General features: G+C 53.5%; 1 protein-coding gene across 4 annotated transcripts in view; it reads left to right on the top strand.

Moving 5' to 3' along the window:
- Positions 1–12,218, top strand: part of MLPH (melanophilin) — a 58,401-nt gene extending 46,183 nt beyond the window's left edge. For 3 of the 4 annotated variants that reach the window (XM_032277820.1, XM_032277818.1, XM_032277819.1), the window contains 7 exons: positions 2,404–2,589; positions 2,857–3,012; positions 4,548–4,640; positions 6,034–6,111; positions 7,734–7,791; positions 10,590–10,690; positions 11,791–12,218. In XM_032277820.1, coding sequence (XP_032133711.1) covers positions 2,404–2,589; positions 2,857–3,012; positions 4,548–4,640; positions 6,034–6,111; positions 7,734–7,791; positions 10,590–10,690; positions 11,791–11,817 — 699 coding nt within the window. In that variant the 3' untranslated portion in view covers positions 11,818–12,218. The remainder of the gene's footprint in view (positions 1–2,403; positions 2,590–2,856; positions 3,013–4,547; positions 4,641–6,033; positions 6,112–7,733; positions 7,792–10,589; positions 10,691–11,790) is intronic. The other variant, XM_032277821.1, reaches the window with a different exon arrangement.
- Positions 12,219–12,669: the final 451 nt, after the last annotated feature.

Here is a 12,669-nt window from a genome sequence, read left to right as displayed (position 1 = left end):
GAGGTGACATCTCCCAGAGGAAAGGACAAAAGGTGGCACTAAAACTCCTCAGGTGGCATCTCCTCGAGGCCCTGGCCTCACACGTCAAAGTTGACTTCATGGGGCCAGGGGAAAGCCTTTGGATTGTGGGATGGATGAGTGAATGAACAGGTAAACGAGCAGACAAGGGAATGAGCGCTGTCTTCCTGCCCATGATGCTAACTTGTGTGACTTCATCACCTGGGAAGAGTCGGGACACACAGGGAGCCACTCTGCCCCCGGCACCGGCTCCTGTTGCTGGGGAGGTGGCCATGAGCAAAGTTGACAGAAACGCAGGCCTCATGGGGTTTGCCTTCCACTCGGGAGGCGGGAAACACGCAACCGCAGGAATGTCCAGCTTTCCCTCAGAAAGGGGGCCTACGTCTGCTGAAGGGAACTCATCACAGACAGGGTCACAGGGAAAAGACCAACCATGTGTTACTGTGCACATGAACATGTCAGTCCTGCAAATGTGGGGCTCCAAGCAGGGACAGACGACTGAGGTTTACACCCAAGGTGACAGGATGGTCAGGGCTTAGGGCTTCTTGAGGGGTTGCAGTGGGGACAGGGTCACCGGAGGGTGAGGAGAGGAAGGGCTTCTGGTTATGCAGTTAAATATATCTCAAGTAACCTGGAGCTGCCCTTGAAGAATCCGCCCAGGGGTGCCGTGGCCTGTGAGTAACTTCCTGGTGGAGGCACCTGCCCTCCCTCCCTCCCTCCCTCCCTCCCAGCCCCCAGTGTCAGTGGAGGTGGCATCTCCCAGAGGAAGGGACAAAAGGTGGCACAAAAGGTGTGACAGGAGTGTCCCTGTCACACACATAAGTGTCAGGCATCAGTGTCCTTTTAAGGCACCGAGAAAGCCCATCTCAGAAAAGCCCATCTGCCTGGTGTTCAGCTCACCCCTGTAGCTTTCCTCCACAGATGAAATCCCCACCACCAAAAAAGACAGCTTTTCGGAGCAATCCTGTCTGCAGCTTCTCTGAATAAACAGCTGGAAATATGTCCCAGAGGTCTATTCTGGGGTGACATATTTTGGTTTCCTTCACAACCCAACAAGTGGAACACAGATCAGGAGGTGGCGGAAGGCAGAGAAAAATAAATCAAGGCAGAAGGTCCCTGGGGTGAGGATGCCTTTTCAAACGAGATGCCCCCCACTGAGCGTGAGACTTGCCCAAAGAGCTGGCAGAGGTGCCAGAACTGCCATGTGGCTGTCTAGGATGGAGTATGGCAGCCCCTCCTATGGTCCCAAGGAGCAAACACCTGCAGGAGACAGTGTGGCCAGGACGGGTGAGACAGAGGCAGGCCTGGGAGCAGAGAGGCTGGAGCTGGGCCTAGTGCCGGAGTCAGACAAGACAGAGCCTCCCAGGCTCTGCCTTTACTATGGGAGAGTTGGGGAGGCTTAAGCAGAAGACAGCTGGCTGAGGGCACGGGGTCGCTCCGGCTGTCCTCCCGAGGACAGGCTGTGGAGTGGGAGTGAGGCAGCAGGGCTGGCTTGGAGAAGGTGGTAGAGCAACCAAGTGAAATGAGACAGACATATCCTGGGATCTCGCAAAGGCAGAGCCGACAGGAATGGCTACTTGGGATGAGAGAAAGAGTCAGGATGTCTGCAAGCCTCTTGGCCTAAGCCAGCTCTAAAGAGTGGAGCTGCCTCCGCCAAAAAGAGCAAGACACCTTAGCACCGCTATGGCTGTAAGAGGCAATTGGGATGGTTTTGTGTTTTTATCACTTAAGTCTGTTACCTTCTCAGAGCTGGCACATAAAACCTTCCTGAAAGGCCGGTGTCCACAACAGACAAAGCCTGCCCTTAGCCTCCCTTCCTCCCGCCCACAGACAAGGCGGCCAGTGGAAGGAGACCCTTTCTCACTCAGCCCAGCGCTGCTTTTATGTGATCAGGAGCCATGTGCCACAGAGAGCTGTCCAGCAGCAGCTGCTAAGTCAGTCCTTGGTCAGAGTGTGGGAAGGTACAGCCCCTGGTGCTGGACCATCCAAGGCCAGCTATGCATTTCCCTGAGAGAGAGAGTGGGCAGAGAGCCACGACTCCACGCCCCTCTCCCCATCCATAGAGTAAGGACATCCACCTGGAATACACAAGTGGCACCCTTAGATGTAAGGGATGAGAGGAAAAAATAAAAGATGGGTCTTAGCTAGGGGTGGTGGGCATCTTTCCCTGGGAAGCCCCGGCCCTGCAGAGAGAGCCTGCTTCTGGAGTCTGGGACTGGGCCCCAGTGGGGCACAGTGGACAAGCTCACAAGGAGAAGGGAGGCAGCCCAAGCTCAGCGGGAACCCCAGGGGTGCTGGGCCCAGGCCCACCTCCCAGAGCCAGCCCTTGAGCTCCACGGCTCCAGATGGCTAGCCGAATGCAAACCCACTGGCTTGTTCTGTCAGGGTGTAGGTGCTGGAGTGCCCACGGAGGCCGACGTGGAGGAGGAGACCCTGAGGAGGAAGCTCGAGGAGCTGACCAGCAACGTCAGTGACGAGGGGGCCTCGTCCGAGGAAGAGGAGATCAAGGATGAAAAGGCAGAGCCTGACAGGGGCACCTCAGTTGGGACCCTCCGCCACGCAGACTCAGAGGTGAGACTACCCCCAGGGGTCTCAGCAGGACCCTGCAGAGGGAGGGGCAGGAAGGGACAGTCCCGGGTAGCCACCACCCTCCCCAGGGAGGCAGCCACTGTGTGGGGACATCAAGAGCCCTTGATGGGGTCCATGGTGGGTGGCCAGCTCCTGGCCAAGCAGCTCCCAGGGTTCAGAGAGGAGAGCAACATCAGGGCGAGTCCCCATCTGGGTGAGACCCCACACCCCCTCCTACAGCTGGTCAGCCTCCATCCTTCTCTTTCCTAGGTGGGCACGGCTGCCAATCAAACCAACAGACAGGAAAAGGGCCGTCAGGGCCCCGAGGACCCCATCCAGCACAGCAGGACCACAGATGAGGAGCTGTCGGAGCTGGAGGACAGAGTGGCAGTGACAGCCTCAGAAGTCCGGCAGGCAGAGAGCGAGGTACCCCGAAGGCACAGGGGAGCAAGCACGGGGTTCCACAAACACGGATGGTGACTGTGGCTGGGCGTTGACCATCTGACTAACAGCTCACACCAAGCCCTCCCCATTGGCCCGGGATGCCTGTGTCTGAAGGCCAAGCACGAACCTGGGGTTCCTGTGGGACTCACCTGGCTCGCCACCCCCTGAGCCCTCCACCCCTTCCCTTTTTCCAACTTGGTGAGGGACAGGCAGGGTTTCTACCAAGAAAAAAGTACTGAACACTCACAATCCCTGACCTGTAAGCAGGCCTGGAATTTAGGACAGCCCCAGACTCAGGACTGGACTCTGTCCCAAGGGCCACCTGTGAGTCCCGGTGTGGCTGCAGAGCTTGAATCTGGGTGATGAACATATCAGTAGTGCACAAAGGTCAAAGGGCAAAGCCAACGCATTCAGGCCTCCCAGGGACAGCAGAGGCGACGTGTGCATGCTCTGTCCTCCCCGGAGACCTACAGAAAGGAGAGGGTCTGCCCCTCAGACTGTGGGGACAGCCAGCCCCTGTGGCCCTCCTCCGCTTCCCTTCTCATGAGCAGGCACCTGTCACTCCCCGAGGACGAAGGGCACATCCCCCAGGGCTGTTCCCATCGAGGGGGCAGGTCAGGCTCCGGACTTTCCCTTCGTTTCTTCCTTCTTGCTCTGCAAATAAGCTTCAAATGCCTAGAATGCAGCCACATTGTGTAGGTCACGGAAGATACAGCTGCAAATGCCTTAGACCAAGCCCCTGCCTTCCTGGAGCTCCTGTTTTTAGTAGGAGGAGATAAATAGCAAACAAACCAGATCCTTTGGGTTCACGTAAAGTGCATGAAGACCATCAGTAAAGGTGCCCCCTGGGGTGCTCGGGGCAGGGCGATTAAGATAAGGCAGTCAGGAGGGATGCCAGGGAAATGAGCCAGCCTGGCAAATCCAGGAGGCAGGAGCCTGGGTGGAGGGAGCAGCGTGTGCCAGGTCCCTGGGGTGGCAGTGAGCTTGGCACGTGCAGGGATCAGTCTGAGACCGGGTCAGATGATGAGGGGAGAGTGTGAGGAAGGTGGGCTGGAAGGGTCTGAGTAGGGGTGATGGGGCCTGGTTTCTGTTTCCAGAAGCTGCCCCGGCTGCTGTGGGAGGAGTGGCCTCATGGGGGAGGAGCGGAAGGGGAGCTGGGCAAGGATGATGCCAGTGGGGGTGGCCGAGTGCTAGGTGAAGAGTAGCCACCACCGTCCTCCCCAGTCATGGCCCCTCCTCCAGCTCTTCATGGGAGCCAGACTCCCTAAGACTCCAGAAAATGCACCCCCCCTGCCTGGGGTGGCCCACAAGGAAAGCTCCCCCGCCATAATAACCATTGAAGATGAATGCCATGGGGGCCACCAAGATGGGCATGGGGCTGGGACGCCAGTCTTAAGGGAAAACACAAGTGAAATTGGCTCCAGGAGAGAGCTGGGGCAGCTGCTCTTTCTGTCCATGACTTTGAGGTGGGACCTCGAGCGTCTGTCTGACGGGCTGTCTGTCTACTGTCCTCTCAGGTTTCAGACATTGAATCCAGGATTGCAGCCCTGAGGGCCGCCGGGCTCACAGTGAAGCCCTCGGGAAAACCCCGGAGGAGGTCAAACCTCCCGGTGAGTGGGGGCACAATGGTGAGTGGGGGTGCAGTGGTGATTGGGGGTGCGGTGGTGAGTTGGGGACGCGGTGATGAGTGGGAGGTGCAGTGGTGAGTGGGGATGTAGGGGTGAGTGGGGGGTGCAGGGGTGAGTGGGGGGTGCAAGGGTGAGTGGGGGCGCAGTGGCGAGTGGGGGCGCAGTGGTGAGTGGGGGGACACAGCATGCCAGGTGAGTTGGTGCTCCCCAAGGCCTCCCTACAGCACCCGTGCCACCGTGGGCCTGACAGCGAGGATCCTGGGCCCCTCACCTCCCTTCCAGTGAATGCCCAGCCTGAGTTTCCTCAGAGCCAGTTAGTCAGCTGTGCCCTTGTTGGGGTTCATTTTTTGTTTATTATTTGTTGTTGTTTCTATCATGTGAGGGGACTCAGCCTCTGCTCTGAGGATCTGAAACACACACACATTCACAGTGTAAAATCCAAAAGGAGATGCCTGGTCACAATGCCTCGTGTTGAAAGCCTAAAGTTGGCAAAAGAATGAAAGATGTCCTTAGAACAGTCCCAGATAGGATCACTGGGGAAAACACCGGCTGCCCAGTTAACCTTAAATTTCAGATCAACGACTAATACTCCAGTATAAGTATATTCCATGCAACATCCGGGACTTACACTAAAACAAAAAATTAGCTGTTGCTCTTGTGAATGCAAATATCTGAGACAGGTCTCAGGCAGTTCAGAAAGTTTATTTTGCCAAGGTTAAGGACACAAGCATGAAACAGCCTCAGGAAGTCCTGAGACTTGTGCCCGAGGTGGTTGGGGGTACAGTTTGCTTTTATACCTGTTGGGGGACGTGAGACGTCAATTGACGTGTGTAAGACCTACACTGGTTCGGTCCAGTAAGGCAGGACGACTCTAAGTGGGGGCTTCCTGGCTAGAAGTAGGTAAGAGACAAAGGCTGTACTCTTTGAGTTCTTGATCAGACTTCCACTGAATACACAATTTAGTCTGGCTCAGTGAAACTACATTTTTACATAAGAATAGGCAGAGGAAGCAATCGGATACGCAGCTGAGCCTCAGAGTGATGGCTTTGAATAGAATGAGGGGCAGGTTTGCCCCAAACAGTTACCAGCTCGACTTTCACCTTTAGCTTAGTGATTTTTGGGTCCCAAGGTTTACTTTCTTTTCACAATCTGAAATTCAAAGTTCTCTGGGCATCCTGTATTTTAGTTTGCACACTCTGGCAGCCCTAGCCCCAGAGCCCTGGAGTGTCATACTGGGGGCGTTGCTGCACCCCAAGTGTCCCCAACTGCGTGTGTATAGAGACCATCCATGCTTACATCCAGCTGACCCGTGACAGCGCTCCACCCTGTGGCTGGAGGCTAAACAACAACGTAAAGCCTCTTCTGTGTCCTCCAGATATTTCTCCCTCGAGTGGCTGGGAAAGTTGGCAAGAGACCAGAGGATCCAAATGGAGACCCTTCGAATGAGGCCAAGGTATGTGTTACTCCATCCAAGCCCCAGACACCGGATGAAGGTGGAAGACCACACCCCTTTCCAGCAGTGTGGCAAGTCCACGGGGTGGCGGAGCTGCAATGTCCACACAGCTGCCCACACAGCTGCCATGACCTCACAATGGCCACAAGGCCGTGGCAACTCCTGTGGGTTGGCTTCCTCCGGGGCACACACTGAGCTGGATTTGTGTTGATACATTTGTTGAAAATCCAAGAAAGCCCAGTAGCAGGGCTGGGAAAGTGAGATGGGAAAGGAAGGAGGCCAGCAGGTGACGTGAAGCAAACCCACACAGGCTGACTGTGGCTCAGTCCTCCTGGGGGCTCTGGAGAACACGTAGGTTACACCCAGAGTTACTCCACTCAGGAGTGAGGTCACCGGCACTTAGCCCTTCCACACCCGTCAGTCCTGAGTAAGGGCCAGGCCCTAGGCCACATACATTCCCAGGCACTTCTGCCCTTCCCTGAACAGACACAGCGGGCCCGTGGCCTGGGGACTTCCTCCATCTGGGAGACTTAGGCGCTGGCTGCCACAGGTGAAAATACCCAGGAGCCAGTGTGCACGAAAATGGCACAGGGAGTTGTGGGATGTGGGCAGGACCAGTAGACACAATGCACAGAGGGCAGAGCCAGCCTGGGAGGGAGAAGCTCCCTGCATTTAGGTGGGGTGGTTAGGAGTAAGATGAGGGATACTGTGGCCAGCACCCCAGGAGGAGTGGGCTTCAGCTTCAAGCCCTACCTGCAGCCCAGCCCCATAGGGAGGCTTGAGGGACATCTGGCCACTCCTCGTCACAACCCTGGCAGCTCCTCACAGTGACACGCAGTGTTTTTAAAAGTCTATCTTTCTCCGTGATGTTTACAGCACCTAGCAGGTAGGCAGTGCGATTAACCCTGTACTGATGAGCAAACCAGCCGGCTCAGGGTAGTGGGTGAGCTTGATCAAGATCACAGACAGGAAGTGACCGCAGGGTCTTGCTCAGGCCATGCCTGACACCCACGCTCTTCCCTGGGTGCTGCTGCTTCCACTTTTGTCCCTTGAAGCTCAGCCTGACAGCTTCTGCAGCTGCCTCTAGGAGCAGCCTACAAACCCAGGCAGGCAAAATCCCAGGCTGCCAGACACCAGGAGAAATTTCTAGGGGAATTGGGCCACTTGGCTCTCTCTTTACTTCCCTGAAAAGCCAAACAGAGACCAGATTTCTTATCACACTGTAGCAAGGTAATCAACTGGAAAAAAGACAGGAGCTACAGACCCATTTTACAGAGGAGGAGACTGAGGTTTGGAGAGGATAAGTGAATTAATTGTGTCACACAGTGGTAAGGGGGTAGTGCTGGGATTTGAACCCAGATCTGCAGGGCAGAAACTTGTACTCTTTCTGTCATGCCATCCAAATGTGGCAGCTCCTGAGCATCTCTTGCTTCAGGTATTTAGTACTTAGTTTATTGAAAATGTGCATTCTAATGTTGCTAAAAGTTCAAATCTTGCTAGATAGCAGAAAACAGTGGGCCTGGTTACTTAGAAGCTGGAAGAACCGTAAGAAATCCAAAATTAGTTCACAATTCCTAAACATCACAATTTGGTAAAGCCTGGAGACACTCTGCTTCTTCTAGGCAACGGCTGTGCCCTATCTTCTAAGAAGAAAGTTCAGTAACTCCCTGAAAAGTCAAGGTAAGAACCCCCTCCTCTCCACAGCCCCATGGGCCTGGGAAATGAGCTCCCTGGAGGAAAATGGCCAGTCACAGCTCTGTGTGTGTCCTTCATAACCTGTGGGACGTATCTCATGTCCTGACTCCCAAAAAGCATTCCCAGTGCCACTCAGGCCACCCTTAGGACCCGGTGAGTTGTGATCCAGACAACTGGCACTTGCTGCTTTAAGCGTGCAAAGGTGGCCCTGGTGGCAGCGGTGATGGCGGTGGTGTTTCCATGTCTTTCTACATAAATTGTCCGGATGTGGTACACAGTTTCTGGCCTTCTTACAGAAAGTAGGGGACATCATTTAGCCTTCCTCGAAGGCTTGCTAGTGACAAGGACATTAGCTTTGTCCTAGACAAATGGGATGTGAGGCTCCCTCCGCACGTGGCCAGGCTCTGTGGGTGTCTGTCTGCTCATTTCATTCACTCACCTTGTGGCCCAACCACTGCTCACCAGAAGCTGGCACCTCCTCTCTCCACTCAGAGTCCAGCCCTCTGCCGTGGAGCTGTTTCAGGCCCCCAGGCAATTGTTGGATTGATCTCCTGTTGTCCCTGTTTTCTGAGCTTTGTCCTCATACACACCATCATTCAAACTGCTACAGCTGTGGTCCTAGCAAACAGTGTGTGTCCCTCCTCTACTCACAAACAATCCTTGGCTCCCAACTGCCTGCAGAATGAAGTGGGATTTCTTAGCATAGCCTGCAGACTTTGGCCATTTGTTACACACTGGAACCAGCCTGCCCCTGCTACACCCACCCAAGGATGCACTTCCTTCCCATGCTTGGGACAACACAATGGATGCTGGTTTCACAGCACGCCACACGAGCACGTGCCTCCATGCCTGGGTTCACCCTCCATGCCCGGGTTCACCCTCCATGCCCGGGTTCGCCCCTCCATGCCTGGGTTTGCCCTCCATGCCCAGGTTCACCCCTCCATGCCCAGATTCACCCTCCATGCCCGGGTTTGCCCCTCCATGCCCGGGTTCACCACTCCATGCCCAGGTCTGCCCTCCATGCCCAGGTTCGCCCTCCATGCCCATCTCTGCCTTGTGCAGTCCTCCAGGGCCAAGCACGAAGCCTCGCCCGGGGGCTCTCCACGCCTCCCTGCAACACCAAGCACCTCGTCCCTATTTCCAGCCCACTCACTTCTTCGTCTGTCGGCTACCCCACCTCTGTGCCAGCTAGCTCTTTGCACCCCCTGAGCCTCCAGCACACATTCAGGTCAATCCTGGGACAGAGCTGCTGCCCAAGGCCCTTTGGGACTAATCCCAGATTCAGGTCACCAGCAAGGAGGGTGACTCTGCCAGAGATGACCCGCTGAGGAGCTGCTGGCAGGGGCTCCTGGAGAGCTACATGCTAGCCGTGCGGGGTTTCCAGCACATCTCATAGGCTGAAATCCAAGTGGAGTTTCTGGTTTGGTTTGGATTGGATTGGTTTGGTTTTGAGACAGGGTCTCACTCTGTCGCCCAGGCTGAAGTGCGGTGGTGCAATCTCGGCTCACTGTAACCTCCATCTCCCGGGTTCAAGTGATACTCCCACCTCAGCCTCTGGAGTAGCTGGGATTAGAGGTGCCAATACCATGCCCAGCTAATTTTGTATTTTTAGTAGAGACAGAGTTTCACCATGTTGGCCAGGCTGGTCTCAAACTCCTGACAGCTGATCCACCCACCTCCCAAAGTGCTGGGATTACAGGCATGAGCCACCGTGCCCAGCCAGGAGATTCATGTTTATAGCAGGAGGACAAGGGGCAATTCCTTGCATCCTCTGTATGACTGGTTTTGTGAAGGGTAGACTCTGTCCTACCCAGAAATCACTCACGTTCAGTCCAAGGCCAGAATAGCCCCCCCCCCGCCCCCTGAAGCTCAAAGGCATTTCGGAGTCTGAACAGCACAGCTGAGGCCTGACCCTTCATAGTCCCGCTGTCATCATCACGAGCCTCCACCAAGGGTGGCCACAGGGCTTTTCCCTGCCTACAGAGGCCAGCCCCCAACACTGCCAGTTCTCGGGCCTCTGTGTAGCCTCCAGCTACACAGCCACAGGCCCAGGAGAGGCCCCTGTGCTGAGGGTCAGAGTCTGAGACCCCTTGGGCTGTTGCCCTGTCACAAACTTAAAGGAAAGGCAAGGAAGCCGGGCATGGTGGCTTACACCTGTAATCCCAGCACTTTGGGAGGTGGACGGATCACTTGAGATCAGGAGTTCAAGACCAGCCTGGTCAACATGGTGAAACCCCATCTCTACTAAAAAATACAAAAATTAGCCAGGCCTGGTAGTGCACACCTGTAGTTCCAGCTACTCGGGAGGCTGTGGCAGGAGAATCACTTGAACCCAGGAGAGGAAGATTGCAATGAGCCAAGATCGTGCCACTGCACTCCAGCCTGAGCAACAGAGCGAGACTCCATCTCAAAAAAAAAAAAAAAAAAAAAAAAAAAAAGAAAGAAAGAAGGAAAAGAAAAGCAAGGCAAGGAAATGCAGAGACCGCACACCAGTGCAGCGTGATGGGCCTTTCTGCTGTTTCATTCATGTGAGGATTTCTAGGGCCACAGTGAGACAGAACATTAATGCCTGCTCCAAAGCAAAGGAGAAAGAAGCTGGATAAACTATTTGCATGACAGCTGAAATGTAAATGCTTCCTTAAAAATATGTAATGTGGAAACTTCTTAAAGTGGGATGTGTCCATTTTTATTCTACCTTTTAAATTTCTGAGGAGGCCAAGGCACCTGTCCGGGCTAAGTATGTGATTCATAAAGCACCACCCCTCTTCCTGTTTTCCCCAAAGGCAAAGGTGATGATTCTTTTGATCGGAAATCAGTATACCGAGGCTCCCTGACACAGAGGAACCCCAACGGGAGGAAAGGGATGGCCAGCCACACCTTCGCGGTAAAGTTTTCCCTCATTCTCTGAGGAGTTCTTAAAATTCAGTCACCCCTTAGGTTTATGTATTAATGTTAAGTCTTCGGAGCAAAGAAAACGGGGATAAACCAAACAAGGATTCAGACCTGAGAATCAAAAAGTAAACTCAAATCTTTGCCAACAAGACTTGAAAACCTAAATACTCTGAAATTAGAATAATGTCTTCTTGTTTTAAAGCTTTAAGTTTTCGAATACTTGCCGTCCACACACCCCATTGGATGAGGACCTGTGTCATTGACCTGAATTTATAGCTGAGGAAACAGAGGCAGAGAAGTAAAAAACCCCAAAGGAGTTAACCTAATATTGTGAAGAAAGCAAACACAGTGTCTGACCACCTTGTCCATGTGTGTATACATGTGGCTGCGTTCACTCCTGTGTTTCTGTGTACTGTGTGCATGCCTGTGTGTGCACACCCATGCGTATGTGATTGCATACACACCCAAGTGTGTGTGTTACTGCAATGAAAGCACAGATTTATTGACACCAAAGTGCACTCCAGAGTGGGAGCAGGCTAGAGCCAGTGGTTTCAGCATTTTCTGGAGTTTAAGTGCCTCTAGAGGTTTCCCATTGGCTGCTTGGTTACACCCTAAGCAAATGAAGGAATGGCCCTGACCAGTGTGATTGGTCGCAGGAGGCAACCAATCAGAGGCTGAAAGGAAGTCACAAAGTTACGCATGAAGACTTGGCCAGTGACCAGTCTGATGGTTGCTGGAAGGGACCAATCAGAGATACTTTGCATTTTCATCTGAGATGCAGTTTGGGGGGCAGGTTGCAAAGAGAGTAGCCACGGAATCTTTTGTTCCTCAGGCGTGGAGAGATGGGGTTTTCATTTTTCCTTAATTCTACAAAGTCAGCACAAATTGGTCTTAGGTTTCCTGCCTCCAGACCCTATTCTTCTGCCTCATGTGCATGTGTGCACATCAGTATAATCTAAGTTTGCGTCTACCCATGTGCACATCCATGTATACACTGTGTGTTTGTATGTTTCTCTGTGCATGCCCATGTATGTCTGTTACACATCTGTGTATGTGTGTGCTTATATGTGTATGTGTGTTTGTACTTCACAGAAACCTGTGGTGGCGCACCAGCCCTAAAAGGAGACAGGACAGAGTGACAGAGCGGCCCTGCACTCTCATCCCTCCACAACGGCCCTCCTGTCCCTCATTGGCTCTGTGCTTTCCACTGTACACAGTCACCATCCCAGTGAGAAACAAGAAGAAGCACCCCTCCACGTGGACTCCCACCTGCAAGAGGACAGCAGCAGTCAGTCCTGCATGCTCACCTGGATTTACTGATGACTCCTGGCTGCCCCACCAGCCTCTTCTGATCTGTGAGAAACATCTGAGCTGCTGTGACTTCCCTTTAGGACAATGTTGTGTAAACCTTTGAAGGACACACAGAAGACCGTTTTACTGTGATCTTTTACCCTTTTCACTCTTAGCTTTCTTTTGTTGCTTTCATAAATGAATGGAAAAAAGATGACTCATTGAAGGCATCAGCCATATGTGTATTCTTGACGGTCTGTATTGGGGCATGAGCAGATATATGCATATTTCTTGTGGGTGTGATTGGAAATTAGGCATCCAGACAAGTGACTGAACTAATGATCTGCTGAATAATGAGGGAGGAATAGACATCCCAGCCCCCACCCCATGTGCACCCATTCTGCAAGTACCCATGTGGTCTGTAGACCAGGGGAAGTTACACTGTGATCAAGGGCAGAGCCAGCACATAGCAGCAAGTGAGCATTTGATAGATACGACTGAGTCATCTTTTTTCCATTCCATTCATGAAAGCAGCATAAGAAAGCCAAGAGTGAAAAGGGTAAACGATCACAGTAAAAAGGTCTTCTGTGTGTCCTTCAAAGGTTTACACAACATTGTCCTAAAGGGAAGTCACAGATGCTAGTGCAGAGGGCCTGCTGGGAGAGGGACGGCCAGCAGAGC

This window comes from Sapajus apella, unplaced genomic scaffold, assembly GCF_009761245.1.
Source record: "Sapajus apella isolate SASKATOON/1434 unplaced genomic scaffold, GSC_monkey_1.0 scaffold10, whole genome shotgun sequence".
NCBI lineage: Eukaryota > Metazoa > Chordata > Mammalia > Primates > Cebidae > Sapajus > Sapajus apella.
The sequence above is the reverse complement of the archived record's forward strand: the minus strand, read 5'-3'. Positions and strand labels throughout refer to the sequence as shown.